Source organism: Sinohyriopsis cumingii, chromosome 2 (assembly GCF_028554795.1).
Source record: "Sinohyriopsis cumingii isolate HCF-2022 chromosome 2, ASM2855479v2, whole genome shotgun sequence".
Taxonomy (NCBI): domain Eukaryota; kingdom Metazoa; phylum Mollusca; class Bivalvia; order Unionida; family Unionidae; genus Sinohyriopsis; species Sinohyriopsis cumingii.
In genome coordinates this window covers 23082334-23096247 of record NC_142962.1, presented here as the reverse complement: position 1 = coordinate 23096247, position 13914 = coordinate 23082334, and the positions used below count along the sequence as shown (strand labels likewise).

The 13914-nt window shown below is 33.8% G+C and overlaps 1 protein-coding gene across 1 annotated transcript in view; it reads right to left on the bottom strand.

The window, feature by feature from the left end:
- Positions 1 to 459: 459 nt before the first annotated feature.
- Positions 460 to 13914, bottom strand: part of LOC149804464 (protein Smaug homolog 1-like) — a 123294-nt gene continuing 109839 nt past the window's right edge. The window contains exon 13 of the mRNA XM_089940673.1: positions 460 to 12320. Within this exon, the coding sequence (XP_089796799.1) occupies positions 12292 to 12320 (29 nt within the window). The 3' untranslated portion in view covers positions 460 to 12291. The remainder of the gene's footprint in view (positions 12321 to 13914) is intronic.

The following is a 13914-nucleotide window of genomic DNA, read 5'->3' as shown; positions in this document are numbered from 1 at the left end:
TGAAAGAGGCAGTGTCATCAGCAGTTTCAATCGTGTTTTGATGGTTTTAAATTCAAGCGTGTCCTTGGCTCAGTGGTCAAGGCACTGGATTTGTGACTAGAAGGTTTTGGGTTCAATTTCCACCATCAGTTTACTTGTGCAGGCACTCAAGTCGCTTTGCCTTGGCATTATGTAACATTCAAAGTGCTGCTGTGCTACAAAGCACCATTCAACTCAACCCAAATAAATTCAACCCAACCCAAACTAACTCAACATACAAGGCATGTAGCACCTATTCAACCCAACCAAACCTAACTCAACATTCAGGCACCAAGTGATGAGAGAAACATCTTGTTGTTAACAACACAAAAGAAGCTTTTTAAATAATAGTCTGGCCATTAGTTACATCATTAGTAAATTCAAACTGTGGTCGCTTTAAAATTAAAAGTAATTGTAATTAGATGAAATAATACAAACAACTAAAAATACTGAATTTTATTTCATGTTGAAAATTCCTGCCAAACATGCAAGTGTCAAGATGTGAGAAAGGTCTGTCTGCTTAAAAGAAGGAAAAAAAACCCCAAACAAACAATGACACAAGTATATGACACTACCAGAAAACATACAAATCAGCAAACAATATAGGAGCTAACAAAAGCTCTACAATTAATGGGAATGAACATAATCAAGACCTAAAAAATAAGGTATACAAAGTGTACTTAATACATGAAAATAACAGGTATTTTAACAAATTTCCATCAAGTATCTTGAAATATAAGGGCAAAAGAATATTTTGCTCTAATTTTGTTATGATACAACTAATAATCAACGGCTAGCTGTTTTAATTGCTTGTATATGATTCACACATCAATACTGTGATGATGTACACAACCTAGTCAAGGTCTAATGAATTTACTTGCTTGTATGTATATGCTATACATGTGTTGATAAATATATCAAATACAGAGAGACTACTTCCTGCTGAGTGCCTGAACTTTCTGGCTATATAGACTGAAACAAACATTAAACAGTGCAACTACTATCAATTCTCATCATCCATTATACATGGAGTCAACAGGCACTCTAAAGGTCTATCAGCCCTCCTAATATATGAATCCTTTAGGCACTCTAAAGGTCTATCAACTCTCCTAATATATGAAGCCTGTAAGCATTGTAAAGGTCTAGGATACTACAAATGGAGCCTTTAGCTAATAAAAAAGTAATATTAAATAGAGATTTTTGTAAAATATCAACTGATCAGAATGAAAATTAATTTTTGAAAACACAAATCTACAGAACTTGGCATCAAACCCTCCCGGTCAATTTAACCTGTACACAGCCCCTATCTATGGTATGAAATGTTCTTAATGCTGAAAAGTGCTTATGTTTCATGATAAAATATGTTATTAATGTACTAGAATGAACTGCCATTCTCTTGGGTAGGAATTGTTTCTTGTGCTGAAAAGCTAACCAGAGCTTTTTTTCCCCCCAGGGGTAGGACTGGTGGTGGTGGTAAGATTTCTGTGTATCTATCAAGACCAAATTATAACTGTTCAGTGTAGGGACTCAACTGATGAGCACCAAGAGATGAATACACCGTTAGATAGGAAGTGGCAACTGAGATAGATAGAATGGAGGAATTTTCAAGAGAACAAAAGAACATCAATGATCTATTACAAGCTATCAAGTAATCAACTTGAAATGCAAAAGTGAGATTCAACAATTAACATATAATACAAGAGACCTCTTTTATCAAGCCTGCCTTTTTATGTCTACAAAGAAACTATCTTGAACTTTAAGCATAATCAAAAAAACTTGAACATCAAGATTAATGTAAAAAACTTGAACACTGATTTTAATCTAGGGTATGGACGGACAGACACACCTGTGGATGCCCAAATCATCATTATATAGCCATTATGGTATTAAAACTAACCATACATACCTGAAAATCAGTTTCAACATGATTCTGAATGCCCAACAGAAATGATGATAGACTTGTTTTCTTCTAGTTTTACAGTACATAATAGGATCCATATTTTGTAATATTCAAGCTAACTTTATCTGGAACAAAATGTCTAACTGCATGATCAATAGCTCCTCTTTTAGGATTATTTAATATATTTTCCCATCAATGCTCTAAAACTGCAAAACAGAAAGTCATTACTGACTTGAGCTACAATTATGTACTATATATTTATGAAGAAATGTTACAACAGTACTCTTATCATTTTGTTTAGCATAATTTTGACCCAAGCTCGAACTCGGTGATATATTTAGATATTTATTTTTAGGTCTTGGTTTCTGCAATTAGCAACGTGTGCAAACTAACAAATGCTTGTTTTGAACCGACTTGGGTAAGTTGAAAGATTTGACAATACCCATCAAAGAAATCAGTAAAAAATTATTGACACTGGAAAATGCATGTTACAATAGCAAAGATATTGGAACACTGTATATATAATGGTTAACAGTATTGTCTAGGTGAAGTGGGGAAATCCTGCCAAAGAAAAGACAGTATTTTACAAGACTCCTCAGCTTTTGTGGCTCATAAAGCAGAACCAAAGGTTTTCATCACATGATATTACTGACATTTTCAACAGGTTAATGGAAAACAGTCTAGAATAATTGTTCAGTGATGATCATATGAAAAATAATTTTTGGAGGTGGGTTGCTATGAAAATATTTGCACCCATGATCCAAGCCAAACAAAAATTTGTTTCATTGGGAAGAAAAAAGTGTAAATGGAATGTGAAATCATGTGACTTTTTTTCATTCCAAATGAAATCAGACATGGAAGTCCAATAAGTGTACATCAGAAACATGCTTTATTCCATTCCAAATGAAATCAGATATGGAAGTCCAATAAGTGTACATCAGAAACATGCTTTATTCCATTCCAAATGAAATCAGACATGGAAGTCCAATAAGTGTACATCAGAAATTTGCTTTATTCCATTCCAAATGAAATCAGACATGGAAGTCCAATAAGTGTACATCAGCAATTTGCTTTATTCCATTCCAAATGAAATCAGATATGGAAGTCCAATAAGTGTACATCAGAAATTTGCTTTATTCTATTCCAAAGTGCCTTCAGCAAGTAATTCATGTCAAAGAATATATAATAAAATACTGTGGAAAGTAAATGTAACTGTAGTGAAGTATCACAATTAAAACTTGCATTATGCTACAACATTGCTGACATTTGTTCATAAATATGCGGCACCAAAGAGCATATACATATATGGAAACAACAGAAATCTATATTAACAGGATGTCCTATACTGTTTTGCTTTCAAATCTTGTAATGAAACAAACATTTTGGGCATATTTCTTAAATAGATCGATTTTATGCAAATAATCTATAAAATGCTTTAATAATCTATAGAAAGGTTATCAATGAAAAATCAACAAAATCATTAACTTGTCAAGAAATAAAATTATTTACCAAATATATACACCTGGGTAAATTTTCACAATTCTGCACATTATAAATTTGGGATAATTAAACAAGCAAGTGTCAATCTAGCCAACAGTGTCAACACCATAGCTGTGAATGATAAAATTTTACTTACGTGACAACTTTTCCTTCCACTTTACTATTAAAACAGGATGTTATTAGAAAAAAAAACTTGGATGATAATTTATCAGAAACACATCGTTAGCTGTATTTAGATATGTATACAGTACCCATTGTGTTGGAAGCATTATTCAAAAGAGTTCTTTATAACAGCAACAAATTATACCCTATCAAATATTGCGCATTGCCACCATTTACAGAAATCATCAAGTTTACATATGCTTGGCTTGATTTCAATTGTGTCCATCAGTGTTCTGCATGTATTTCCTTCCTACATATATTTTTTCTTCTTCTTTTTTCACTGAGAAAACATGAAATAAAAGACTGAAGATGACTTTTGTGACAGTTAAAATATACCTAACCCAACAGTTGCTGCTGACATGACAAAGAATACACTTCACATTTTTTAAAAGAAACGTTCATGTGAGCAAACATTTTTTATTCAAAAGATTTCAAAGCTATGCACAATTCAGACCAGAACTTTCCGACAAAAAAACAAATTGTAAATATTGATCTTAAATTTCAACTTCATGACTGTAATTAAAGTAAATGTATTAGTAATGACTTGGGCTGTTCCTGTACACATTTCTGAGTCTTGAGCATTTTTCTAAAAGATGGATAACACATGCAAAAACACATTGCACACACTTTCTTATTAATGGTATAAAAAAAATGATCAGAATGAGAAATGAAAAAACTATTTTTAAAAAATCATGCCATGGTGTAATGTAACATCTTTATATATTTCATACCAACTGTTCAATATACTATGCAAAATCTAAAGGTAAAGTGCAGACACTGAAGTCAAACGTTTTTACATGATAAGGTTTTAAAAACTACAGCATCTGTCTTAACACAAGTTAACTTTAAAACCTTTTTCAAAAGACTTAAAAATTTTTAAACTTTAAACAACAAAGAACAAACATTAAACTTAGTTCATGAACATATTTACAAAGGCAACACTTTCTGACTTGTCCTTCCTATCAAGGTGGTCTTTCAAGAAGGTCAATATCAGTAATTTAAACGTGTCCTTAAATTCTTCCTTTTGTTTTTTTATACTGCTATGAGATAAACTGTTTCTATATAATTTGTATGTTGGTGACATTGATCAAAATATCAACAGGTGTATGTGCTATTCACTTTGCATCTACTGAGTGGAAAATGCTTCAAGAGAAGGAACCATTATTTATATTCCTTACTTAACACTGCAAACTAAGTGGCATCCTTTCTCAAGCTTGCAGCTACACATATATTTAATTCAAAACAGTATTTCTATATTGTATCAATTATTTCCATGCATTATTCTGTGATATCAACCTAACATGAAATACTGTTTAAATTTACTAAAAGAAATTTCCAATGATGTTTAATACGGAACTGCATACACAACCATATAGACAAATTAGAAGAGTCAAACTCTAAAAATATCTGTATGCACAGAAAGTGGGCAGAGCGGTTTCTTTACATGGGAAAAATTTTGTTGGGTATACAGAGGAATGAACTTCTGATAACTTTCTGCAATGCTGGATCTCTTGATTCACCTGAAAAAATGTTCATACCTGAGGTAGTAGAAATATAGTCATTTTTTGGATAACAAAAATGAATTGTAATGAGACACTGCAAAAACTTAGCTAAGTACAGGACAAAAGAACATAATGTTTTTTACTTATCAGACCTGATAATAGATTAGTTTTTTTTTAATGTTAATTTCTAATGGCACTGATTCCAAGAACTCAAATTTGTTTTAAATATATCTATAAACATAAAATAATATGTGAATGGATCCTTTAAACTAAAATCCAAGCACACAAACTCATAAATATTTTTCCTCTCAGAGGAATTCAAATTCATAAATTTAACTATATGAAAACTTAACCATTTTTCTATCTCTTATAAAAACTATAGCCATTCACAATTAATACATCAAATAATAATTACACTTATAATATAATATAATCAATGTTATCAAATAATATTAATTAAAACCAAAACATAGAGATAGTTTTAAGTGACTGAAAAAATTATGTGAGAACTAATTTTGCATGCAAAATCTAGATGACGAAAGTCTTGTGAATAATATGTCAGTCAAATCTTCAGTAATGTAATGATAAGGTACAAAAGACCATCAGTTTTTGTAATAAAAAAAGTTTAACATTTGTGAAAATAATCCATTAAATGATCAAACTACCTACATTTTTCTAATTTGCTTATATTTCCCAAGTTCCACAGGTGTCAATATCAGTTGTCTGTTTGTAAATGTAAATAACGTCAATAACCTATTAAGCATTAAGTTCATGAAGGTACCAAGCATTTATGTATATCCATGCAGGTACCAAGCATGTATGTATATCCAAGCAGGTGCCAAGCATGTATGTATATCCATGCACAACATGAAGGTGCCAAGCATGTATATATATATCCATGCACAACATGAAGGTACCAAGCATGTATGTATATCCATACACAACATGAAGGTGCCAAGCATGTATATATATCCATACACAACACGAAGGTGCCAAGCATGTATATATATCCATGCACAACATGAAGGTACCAAGCATGTATGTATATCCATACACAACATGAAGGTGCCAAGCATGTATATATATCCATACACAACACGAAGGTGCCAAGCATGTATATATATCCATGCACAACATGAAGGTACCAAGCATGTATGTATATCCATACACAACATGTACCAAACTGGTAACAATATAAAACCGCATCTGCCAACGCATAATCTGCCAGCAGAAATGGATTTACCTTTGCCATCCCATAATCTGCCAGCAGAAGTGGATTTACATTTGCCATCCCATAATCTGCCAGCAAAACTGGATATAGATCTCCCATCGCATAACGTGCCAGCAGAACTGGATTTACATCTGCCATCCCATAATCTGCCAGCAGAACTGGATTTACATTTGCCACTCTATAATGTGCCAGCAAAACTGGAGTTATATCTGCCACCACATAACGTGCCAGCTGAATTGGATTCACATCTGCCACCGTATAATGTGCCAGCAAAACTGGATTTACATCTGCCACCGCATAACATGCCAGGAGAGTTGGATTTGCATCTGCCACCCCATAATGTACCATCAAAACTGGAGTTATATCTGCCACCGCATAATGTGCCAGCAGAGTTGAATTCACATCTGCCACCGCATAATGTGCCAGAAGAACTGGATTTACATCTGCTACCGCATAACGTGCCAGCAGAGTTGGATTCACATCTGCCACCCTATAATGTGCCAGCAAAACTGGAGTTATATCTGCCATCGCATAATCTGCCAGCAAAAGTGGAGTTATATCTGCCACCAAATAATGTGCCAACAGAACTTGATTTACATCTGCTACCCCATAATGTGCCAGCAGAATAGGGTTTACATATGCCATCTCATAATGTACCAGTAGAATAGGGTTTACAAATGCCATCCCATAATGTACCAGTAGAATAGGGTTTACATATGCCATCCCATAATGTCCCAGTGGAGTAGGGTTTACAAATGCCATCCCATAATTTACCATCAGAAAAGGGTTTACAAATGACATCCCATAATACACCAACATAACAGAGTTGTTTACTGATCGCTTCAGCTCGTAAATTTATTATTTCCCAGTTATTATTACATGGATGATCTGGTTTTTGACAGAGTCAGTCAATCAACATTTCCAAATTACACAACCAATTGAACTAAATAGGTACTTTTGATGCCAGCCACACTGCCTCTAAAACGTACATAGAAAGAGTAAAAGATAGGTTTGTAATAAATACACAACCATGTTTTTTCCCATTCTGGTGGAAAAAACTTGTTGATAGGGTGGGACGGCCTTCATGTATTTCTATGCTGCATCAGAACTTATCTTTCTGGCGACTTGGAACAATTTTTAATTCACATGCAAATTCAGGAAGATACAAAACTATACCTGTCACAAAAGGTATTTCCATATTTGCTGTGATAAGACAACTACTTTTTCCACCATCTAACAAATGAACTGCTTTGATCCTTTCCTGTGAGGATAAAAAGTGCTTGCCTTGCTTCTGAAAGCTGACATGCTGACACCTTTGAGTTTGACATACAGTGTGGATGGAGTTCAGCAAGTACAAATGAGATCTGACATGCTTAAACATCAATTCACACAATACGCCTTTATCTAAACAATGCCTTGCTCATCAAACGAAAGTAGTATTTAATTTGCATACTTGGAGCAGTCATTCCTGATACATTTCAGTGACCACCTTAGGCAAGGTGAAACCATTTTCTGCTTAGAAAACACCTGGCTGCTGAATACCAGGTGAAAGTTAAATACAGGGCATTTATACAGTAAATCATAAGTTTTTTTTAATAGAATGGTACATTGTGACCATGTGACCATTGATTACAGCTGACTGTTAGGATGGGTTTGAATGAATATATACATACACACACACACCAAACAAAATGCCACTGCAAGTTGGAGATGTCTGTGGACAGAACTGATTGTGAACTACAATATGTAACATTATCAGCTTTAAACAAAAATATCCAAAACCAGGGACATGCAAATATTATTAAAATACAAGATGAAAGCCAATAATATGCTTTCTGTGTTCCAAACTGGCCATAAATTTATTGCTGAATCTAGTGTCTCTGATTTTGTGCTGCATCAGCAGATATTTCCCTTATTTCTTGTAGGACATAAATACTTAAATGCAATCTATTACATGGCCAATAATTATGCATACAACTATATACAAACAAACATCATAAAGGGAATTTTAATAGTATAATTATTGAGCCTTGCTGATCATACCTACATACCAATCCTAGCATTTGCCATTTTAAAAAAAGTTGTTTTTTAAAAAAACAACATCAGCATAAAAAACTTCAAAAAATTAAATTTTTAACACAATGCATGTCACTGTGAAAAGTTAATTTCTCAATTTAAAAAAAACAAAAAAAAACAAATACAAAACCAACATATGTACATACATGACAATAAACTAAACTCCATAGTAAAAGACCTCAGCGCCTTTCAAATAAAATACTTACAAGTTGCAATACCCACTGAGCCGGCAGTGGTTGGATGTAGCAATGCACTCCAGGAAATGTATGTAAATGTTACAGTTAATCAGCAACTGTAGCAGTCTTGATGTATTTCCATTTACTAAAATACGTTCAAGGCTTGCCTATTTTAACATGGGTGTGCAATTAAATAAAGTACCTATTTTAGCAAATTCAAAGTCATGTGGTAAGGACAAGAATTTAGAGTTCCCCCAAAATGTTGGAAAGGAATGATATGAGTCTATTTTGTAGACTCTTTAGTAACATATCAACACATATTACATGGCACTATATTGTCCACAAAAGTACCATATCAACACATATTACAATAATAATGTCAACAAGAGTACCGCATCAACATATATTACACTGTCTAATATTGTCAAGAAGAGTACAATAATTGCCACATTATACACACACCCTGTGTTCAATAGTCCTCTGTTTAGATAATTCACTTCTTTTTAAAAGCCATTTTTCTTCTTTCAGTCACAGCTACCTTGACCTTTGGATCCCAAAAATCAATAGGCTTCTTCCTTTCCATAAGAGCAAGCCATGCACAAAGTTTGCTGGATACTAATAATATTGTGCAGAAACTATTTTTCTTCTTTCACAGTTACCTTCACCTTGGACTTTGTGACCACAAAATCAAAAGGCTTCTTACGTGCAAGGCATCTACAAAGGTTGGTTGAGGTATGTGATGTAGAACTTTGTGCAATTGTGTAGAAAACATTTTTCTTTGTCAGTGACCTTGATCTTTGGACTCCACCCATGTGGTAACTGTAGATGATAGAGAAATCAAGTTATTGTGTGGAAACAATTTTTTTCTTTCAGTCAGTGACCCTGACTTTTTAACCCCAAAACTGATCAGCTTTCTTCCTTACTCCAAGGACAAGCTATCCAATGAGTTTGGTAACTGCAATTTGCTTCTTTCAGTCAGTGACCATGACCTTTCAGCCCAAAATTTATAAGAGTTCTTACTTATCCTATGTGCAAGCCAGCCATAGAGTTTGTTAACTACAGACAGTGAATATCTCAAGTCTCTGTGCAGAAGTCAAACTGGTAACCAACAGACATCATAACAATACTATCCACTTTTGGTGGGCATATTAAAAATTCCTGAATTTAATAAAGAAATATTTTCAGCATACTTTTGAGCAGACTGTAAGGTGAAATACTTGCCCACTGGTTGGCACTGTCCAATGTTTAATATGTTTGGTTCAAATAAAATGCCTGAAAGCCTGTCTAGAACTGCAAAGTCAACATGGTTCTCCAGTCTTCAATTTCTCAAAAGGTGGTATTTATTAAATAGCAGAAAACCAGTCTAGAATATTGTAGGTCTTTAAAGGTTAGTACTTACTGCCTACTAGAATGTATTCTTCCAAACAAACATTACACTGAACATACAAAAATATACTCTTCTAAAATCTAAACATGATGCTCTTGTCCAAGGAAATGAAATTTAATTATGATCCTGACTGCAACTGAAAAATTATGTTACAAATAATGTTTCCTTGTTTGAGGAGTACAATGAATGGTGATAAGCAACTGTACACAAACACTACAAAGGTGAACATACCTTTCAGGAGCTTAAACAGTGTGTTACAATATACAAAGAAGGCACTAGTTCAGTGGATATCACAAAACTGGCAGATTATTCATGAGAAGTAATAAGAAGAATAAAAATGATCACCCTTTTTCTGATAGTACAAATTAATCACCCCCTATTCTGTACTCTTCCCTCCAACTTGGATGAAGAAATGTTAATGTACACAGTTCAAATGAGCAGCTTAAAGAGTAGATATCAAGTTCACTTGATATTCAAAATACTGCTAAAATTGTAAGACTGTACAGAATTGTATGTACTATGAATAGTTATGTCTTATTGAATTTCAAACCTGTAATTAACATTGGTTTTGCAAAGGCATTACAGGTACATACTAAAACCCCAAACAAGTGACCATTATGCTAATTGCAAGATGAAAAAGAATCTCCTACCCACCCCGATCACAAACAAAAATCAATCAGAATCTAAACCTGCCACCTTGAGTGGAATGAAAATCAAGAAGCCAACGGATAAATTTTTGAAAATGGGACCCCACCCCAACCAAACCCCAACTCAGGATCAGTGTTTGCAACCATATATTTACAAAAACTTTACAAATGATTTGACATCTCTGCTGTCTTATGCTTATTGCTTTTTGTGGAAAATGTGTGCTACAGCCATACCCTGAAATTTTTTCATTTTTCAATGTCATCTTTAATGCATGCTAATTAGTGTTAATTCAATTAATAAATTAAATGTCAGCATAAAAGATGAAAATGGAAAAATCATAGATCTGACAGTATGTCTGTAGCATATTCCTCATGGATTTTCTGCATCACTTTTGCTCTCTTTGAAGGAGGCAGTCATTGTGAAAAAAAAAAGAGGGGGTGCCTTTAAAAAAATCATGATTTGGGGTAAAACAAATGGGAATATCGGAGTTCTCAGATTTTTAAATGAAAATTCAGGATGATCAAGAGTAAGTCAGGATAAGTGTCATTCTGAGAATCATTATATTATCTCCATAATACTGATAAACTACCCCCAGTTACTGTTTCATTCTAAAATTTGTGTACCATATATCCTCACAAGTCAAACTACAAAACAACAAAGATCCTGATCTGCCATAGCATAGTGCACACCCAGGGTATATGTTGTTTGTTATACTGACTACTTCAAACAAACTGCACAAACCCACATGATTATGTGACAGCAGATCTAGGTCTATGCAATTTGCAGTTGGGCTTGACTTATAAGCATGTAAAAATGGCATACATTTTTAATGTCCTCGGTTCTTAAGTTTAGATCACTGCAAACAGACTTTTCCACAATGAGGCATGTCATACTTGAGACATGTAGCAAAATATCTAATGCATAAGACATCTAATACAGGATAATAAGTGGCAAACAATACAAGGCAAAAGGAAATGTGCTGAACAAAGATTGCACATTCCTACAAAGCACCAACCATATACTGTACAAAATTAAGTTGAGACTGAGTATAAATATGTACAGATTTTACTTTTGCATTGAGCTCTTAATCTATTTAAAAATAATATCACAACTAAAAAGGTGAACATAATATTTCAGTAAACTACAACCCAAATTGTTGAGTTTAGTTTGTTTTGGCGACCTTTATAATCAAAATTGCCTCTCTGCACATGAAATATAATTTGAGAAGCCCCTTTGTCACAAAAGTTGAAAACTGAATATCATTGGCCTCTTGGAAAAATACGCTGCACCATCATTTGGAAATACATGTACTACAAAATACTTTTTTTTAAAGTCTTTAAAATTAATACAAGTTCAAAACAAGTACAAAAGAGTAAACATTAGGTTGACATGCTTGTATATTTTGTGAAATTAACGAGCTAATATGGTACCAGTTTCTGACATTTTGATATGCTCTTTACACAAGCAAATTTAAAAAAGAAAAACAAATGCGCTGAAATATCTGATTGTGACTAGTGGTAAAATGTAAATCAATTTCAAGCTGAAATGCACTACTTAATAAAGCAGTTTCCTGGTTTCATGCTGTGCTGCATTCCATTCATGTCTGGATTGTAATGAACTGAGATCATGTTCCTGTGGAAACTAAAGGTTCACTTCCAATGCAACCAGATGAAATGCTAGGATTACAGACATCAAAATGCTGATCCTCTCTCACTGCCATCTGCAATAATAAAAATAAATTGCTAGAATTAGTTTTTCCAATATTATTTGTAATTGTGCATACATAAGCCTGCACGCTGAAAAATTCTCAAAAAAACTTTACTTGATGCCATCAAATTTATCTTCTATATATGAAATCTTTTAGAACAATGTATACAAAAACATGCATTCTATAATTCATAGTTTCAGAACTATTATAAAAAAGACAGAATAAATGTTGTCAAGTAAGACTACAATCAAAATATAAAAGTCACAGCCCGAGTCAGTGGTCAAGAAAAGTTCTTTCATGACAAAAAATGTGTTACTGATGCACATTTGTAAAAAAAAAAAAAGTATTTTTAGAAACAAATGAATGCTAGACAGGGAGACCCTAATGCGTTCTATTTAAGATGCAGTGCTACTTACCCAATATTACTGATTCTGAATTTCTTTTTAAAGTAGAATGGCAGGTAAAATCTATTGTCACTGTGTACTCTGTAATGCTTCCAAACTGATTTTTTTAAATAAGTTATATAATGGTTTAGTAGTTTTTCTGTTTTTTATAATGGTAACCATCTTTGATGGTGGATCGGCATTATTTGTACAAATCTGAAACACGTTCACACAGTAAATACTCTAGGATTTTCAAACTGATGGGGAATCCCCCTTTTATCACATTTGTAACGTGGATGGAGAATTTAAATTTTTAAGGGAAGCCATTTTTATCTGAGAAGAGTATCTATCAATAGACCACTTACAGTATGTTTCAACAAATGAATTAAGACAAAACCTTTATTTATACTCTTTATCAACACAGTGGCAATGATTGCAATATGACAAATGCATTGTACATTAGAACTGGCCATATTTAATATGTGTGATTAGGATTTTTAATGTAGCTTTAAAAATTTTTCAGTCATATTGCTAAGATGTCTGCATTGTGGCAGTTTAAAGTGATGTCTAGCACTGGGGCATCATGCCGCAGACATGTAGCATGATGTCCCACCCAGTCACATTATCCTGACACCAGGCCGACCAGTCCTAACACTAACCTTTTAATGCCGAGCATCAAGCGAGGCAGCTGTTAGTACCATTTTTGTAAGTCTTTGGTATGACTCGGCCAGGGATCAAACTCACAACCTCCCACTTCCAAGACGGACACTCTAACCACTAGGCCACTGGAGAGGTGCCATATTTAATGATGGACCAGCATTATCTGCATAACATTAAAAAGTCCTTATCCTAGGACTTTTTCTCTTAAATATGAGCAAATTGTGAAAAGTGATTTTGAAGAAATTATTTAAAGTTTGTTTATTCTCTTTTCAGTAATGGTGACCATTTTGTACAATAAATTGGCATCATTTGTACAGACCTGAGATATCTCCATGCCAGGATCTAGGATACCAAAATGTTTCTGTGAAAAAGTACTCCAAATAGGCCCAGACGTCTAAGCCCTTACTGGGGTCCATGGGCACTGCCCAGGTAGTGGGTCAGGCATGGAGCCAAATGCCTGGACCATAAAAAGTTTCATTTTTATTTGAAGTTCTCATGTACCCGGTAGTCTGTTGGTGCTACAGAATATGCATTGTAAGGTTAACTGTAAGGCAACATTTATT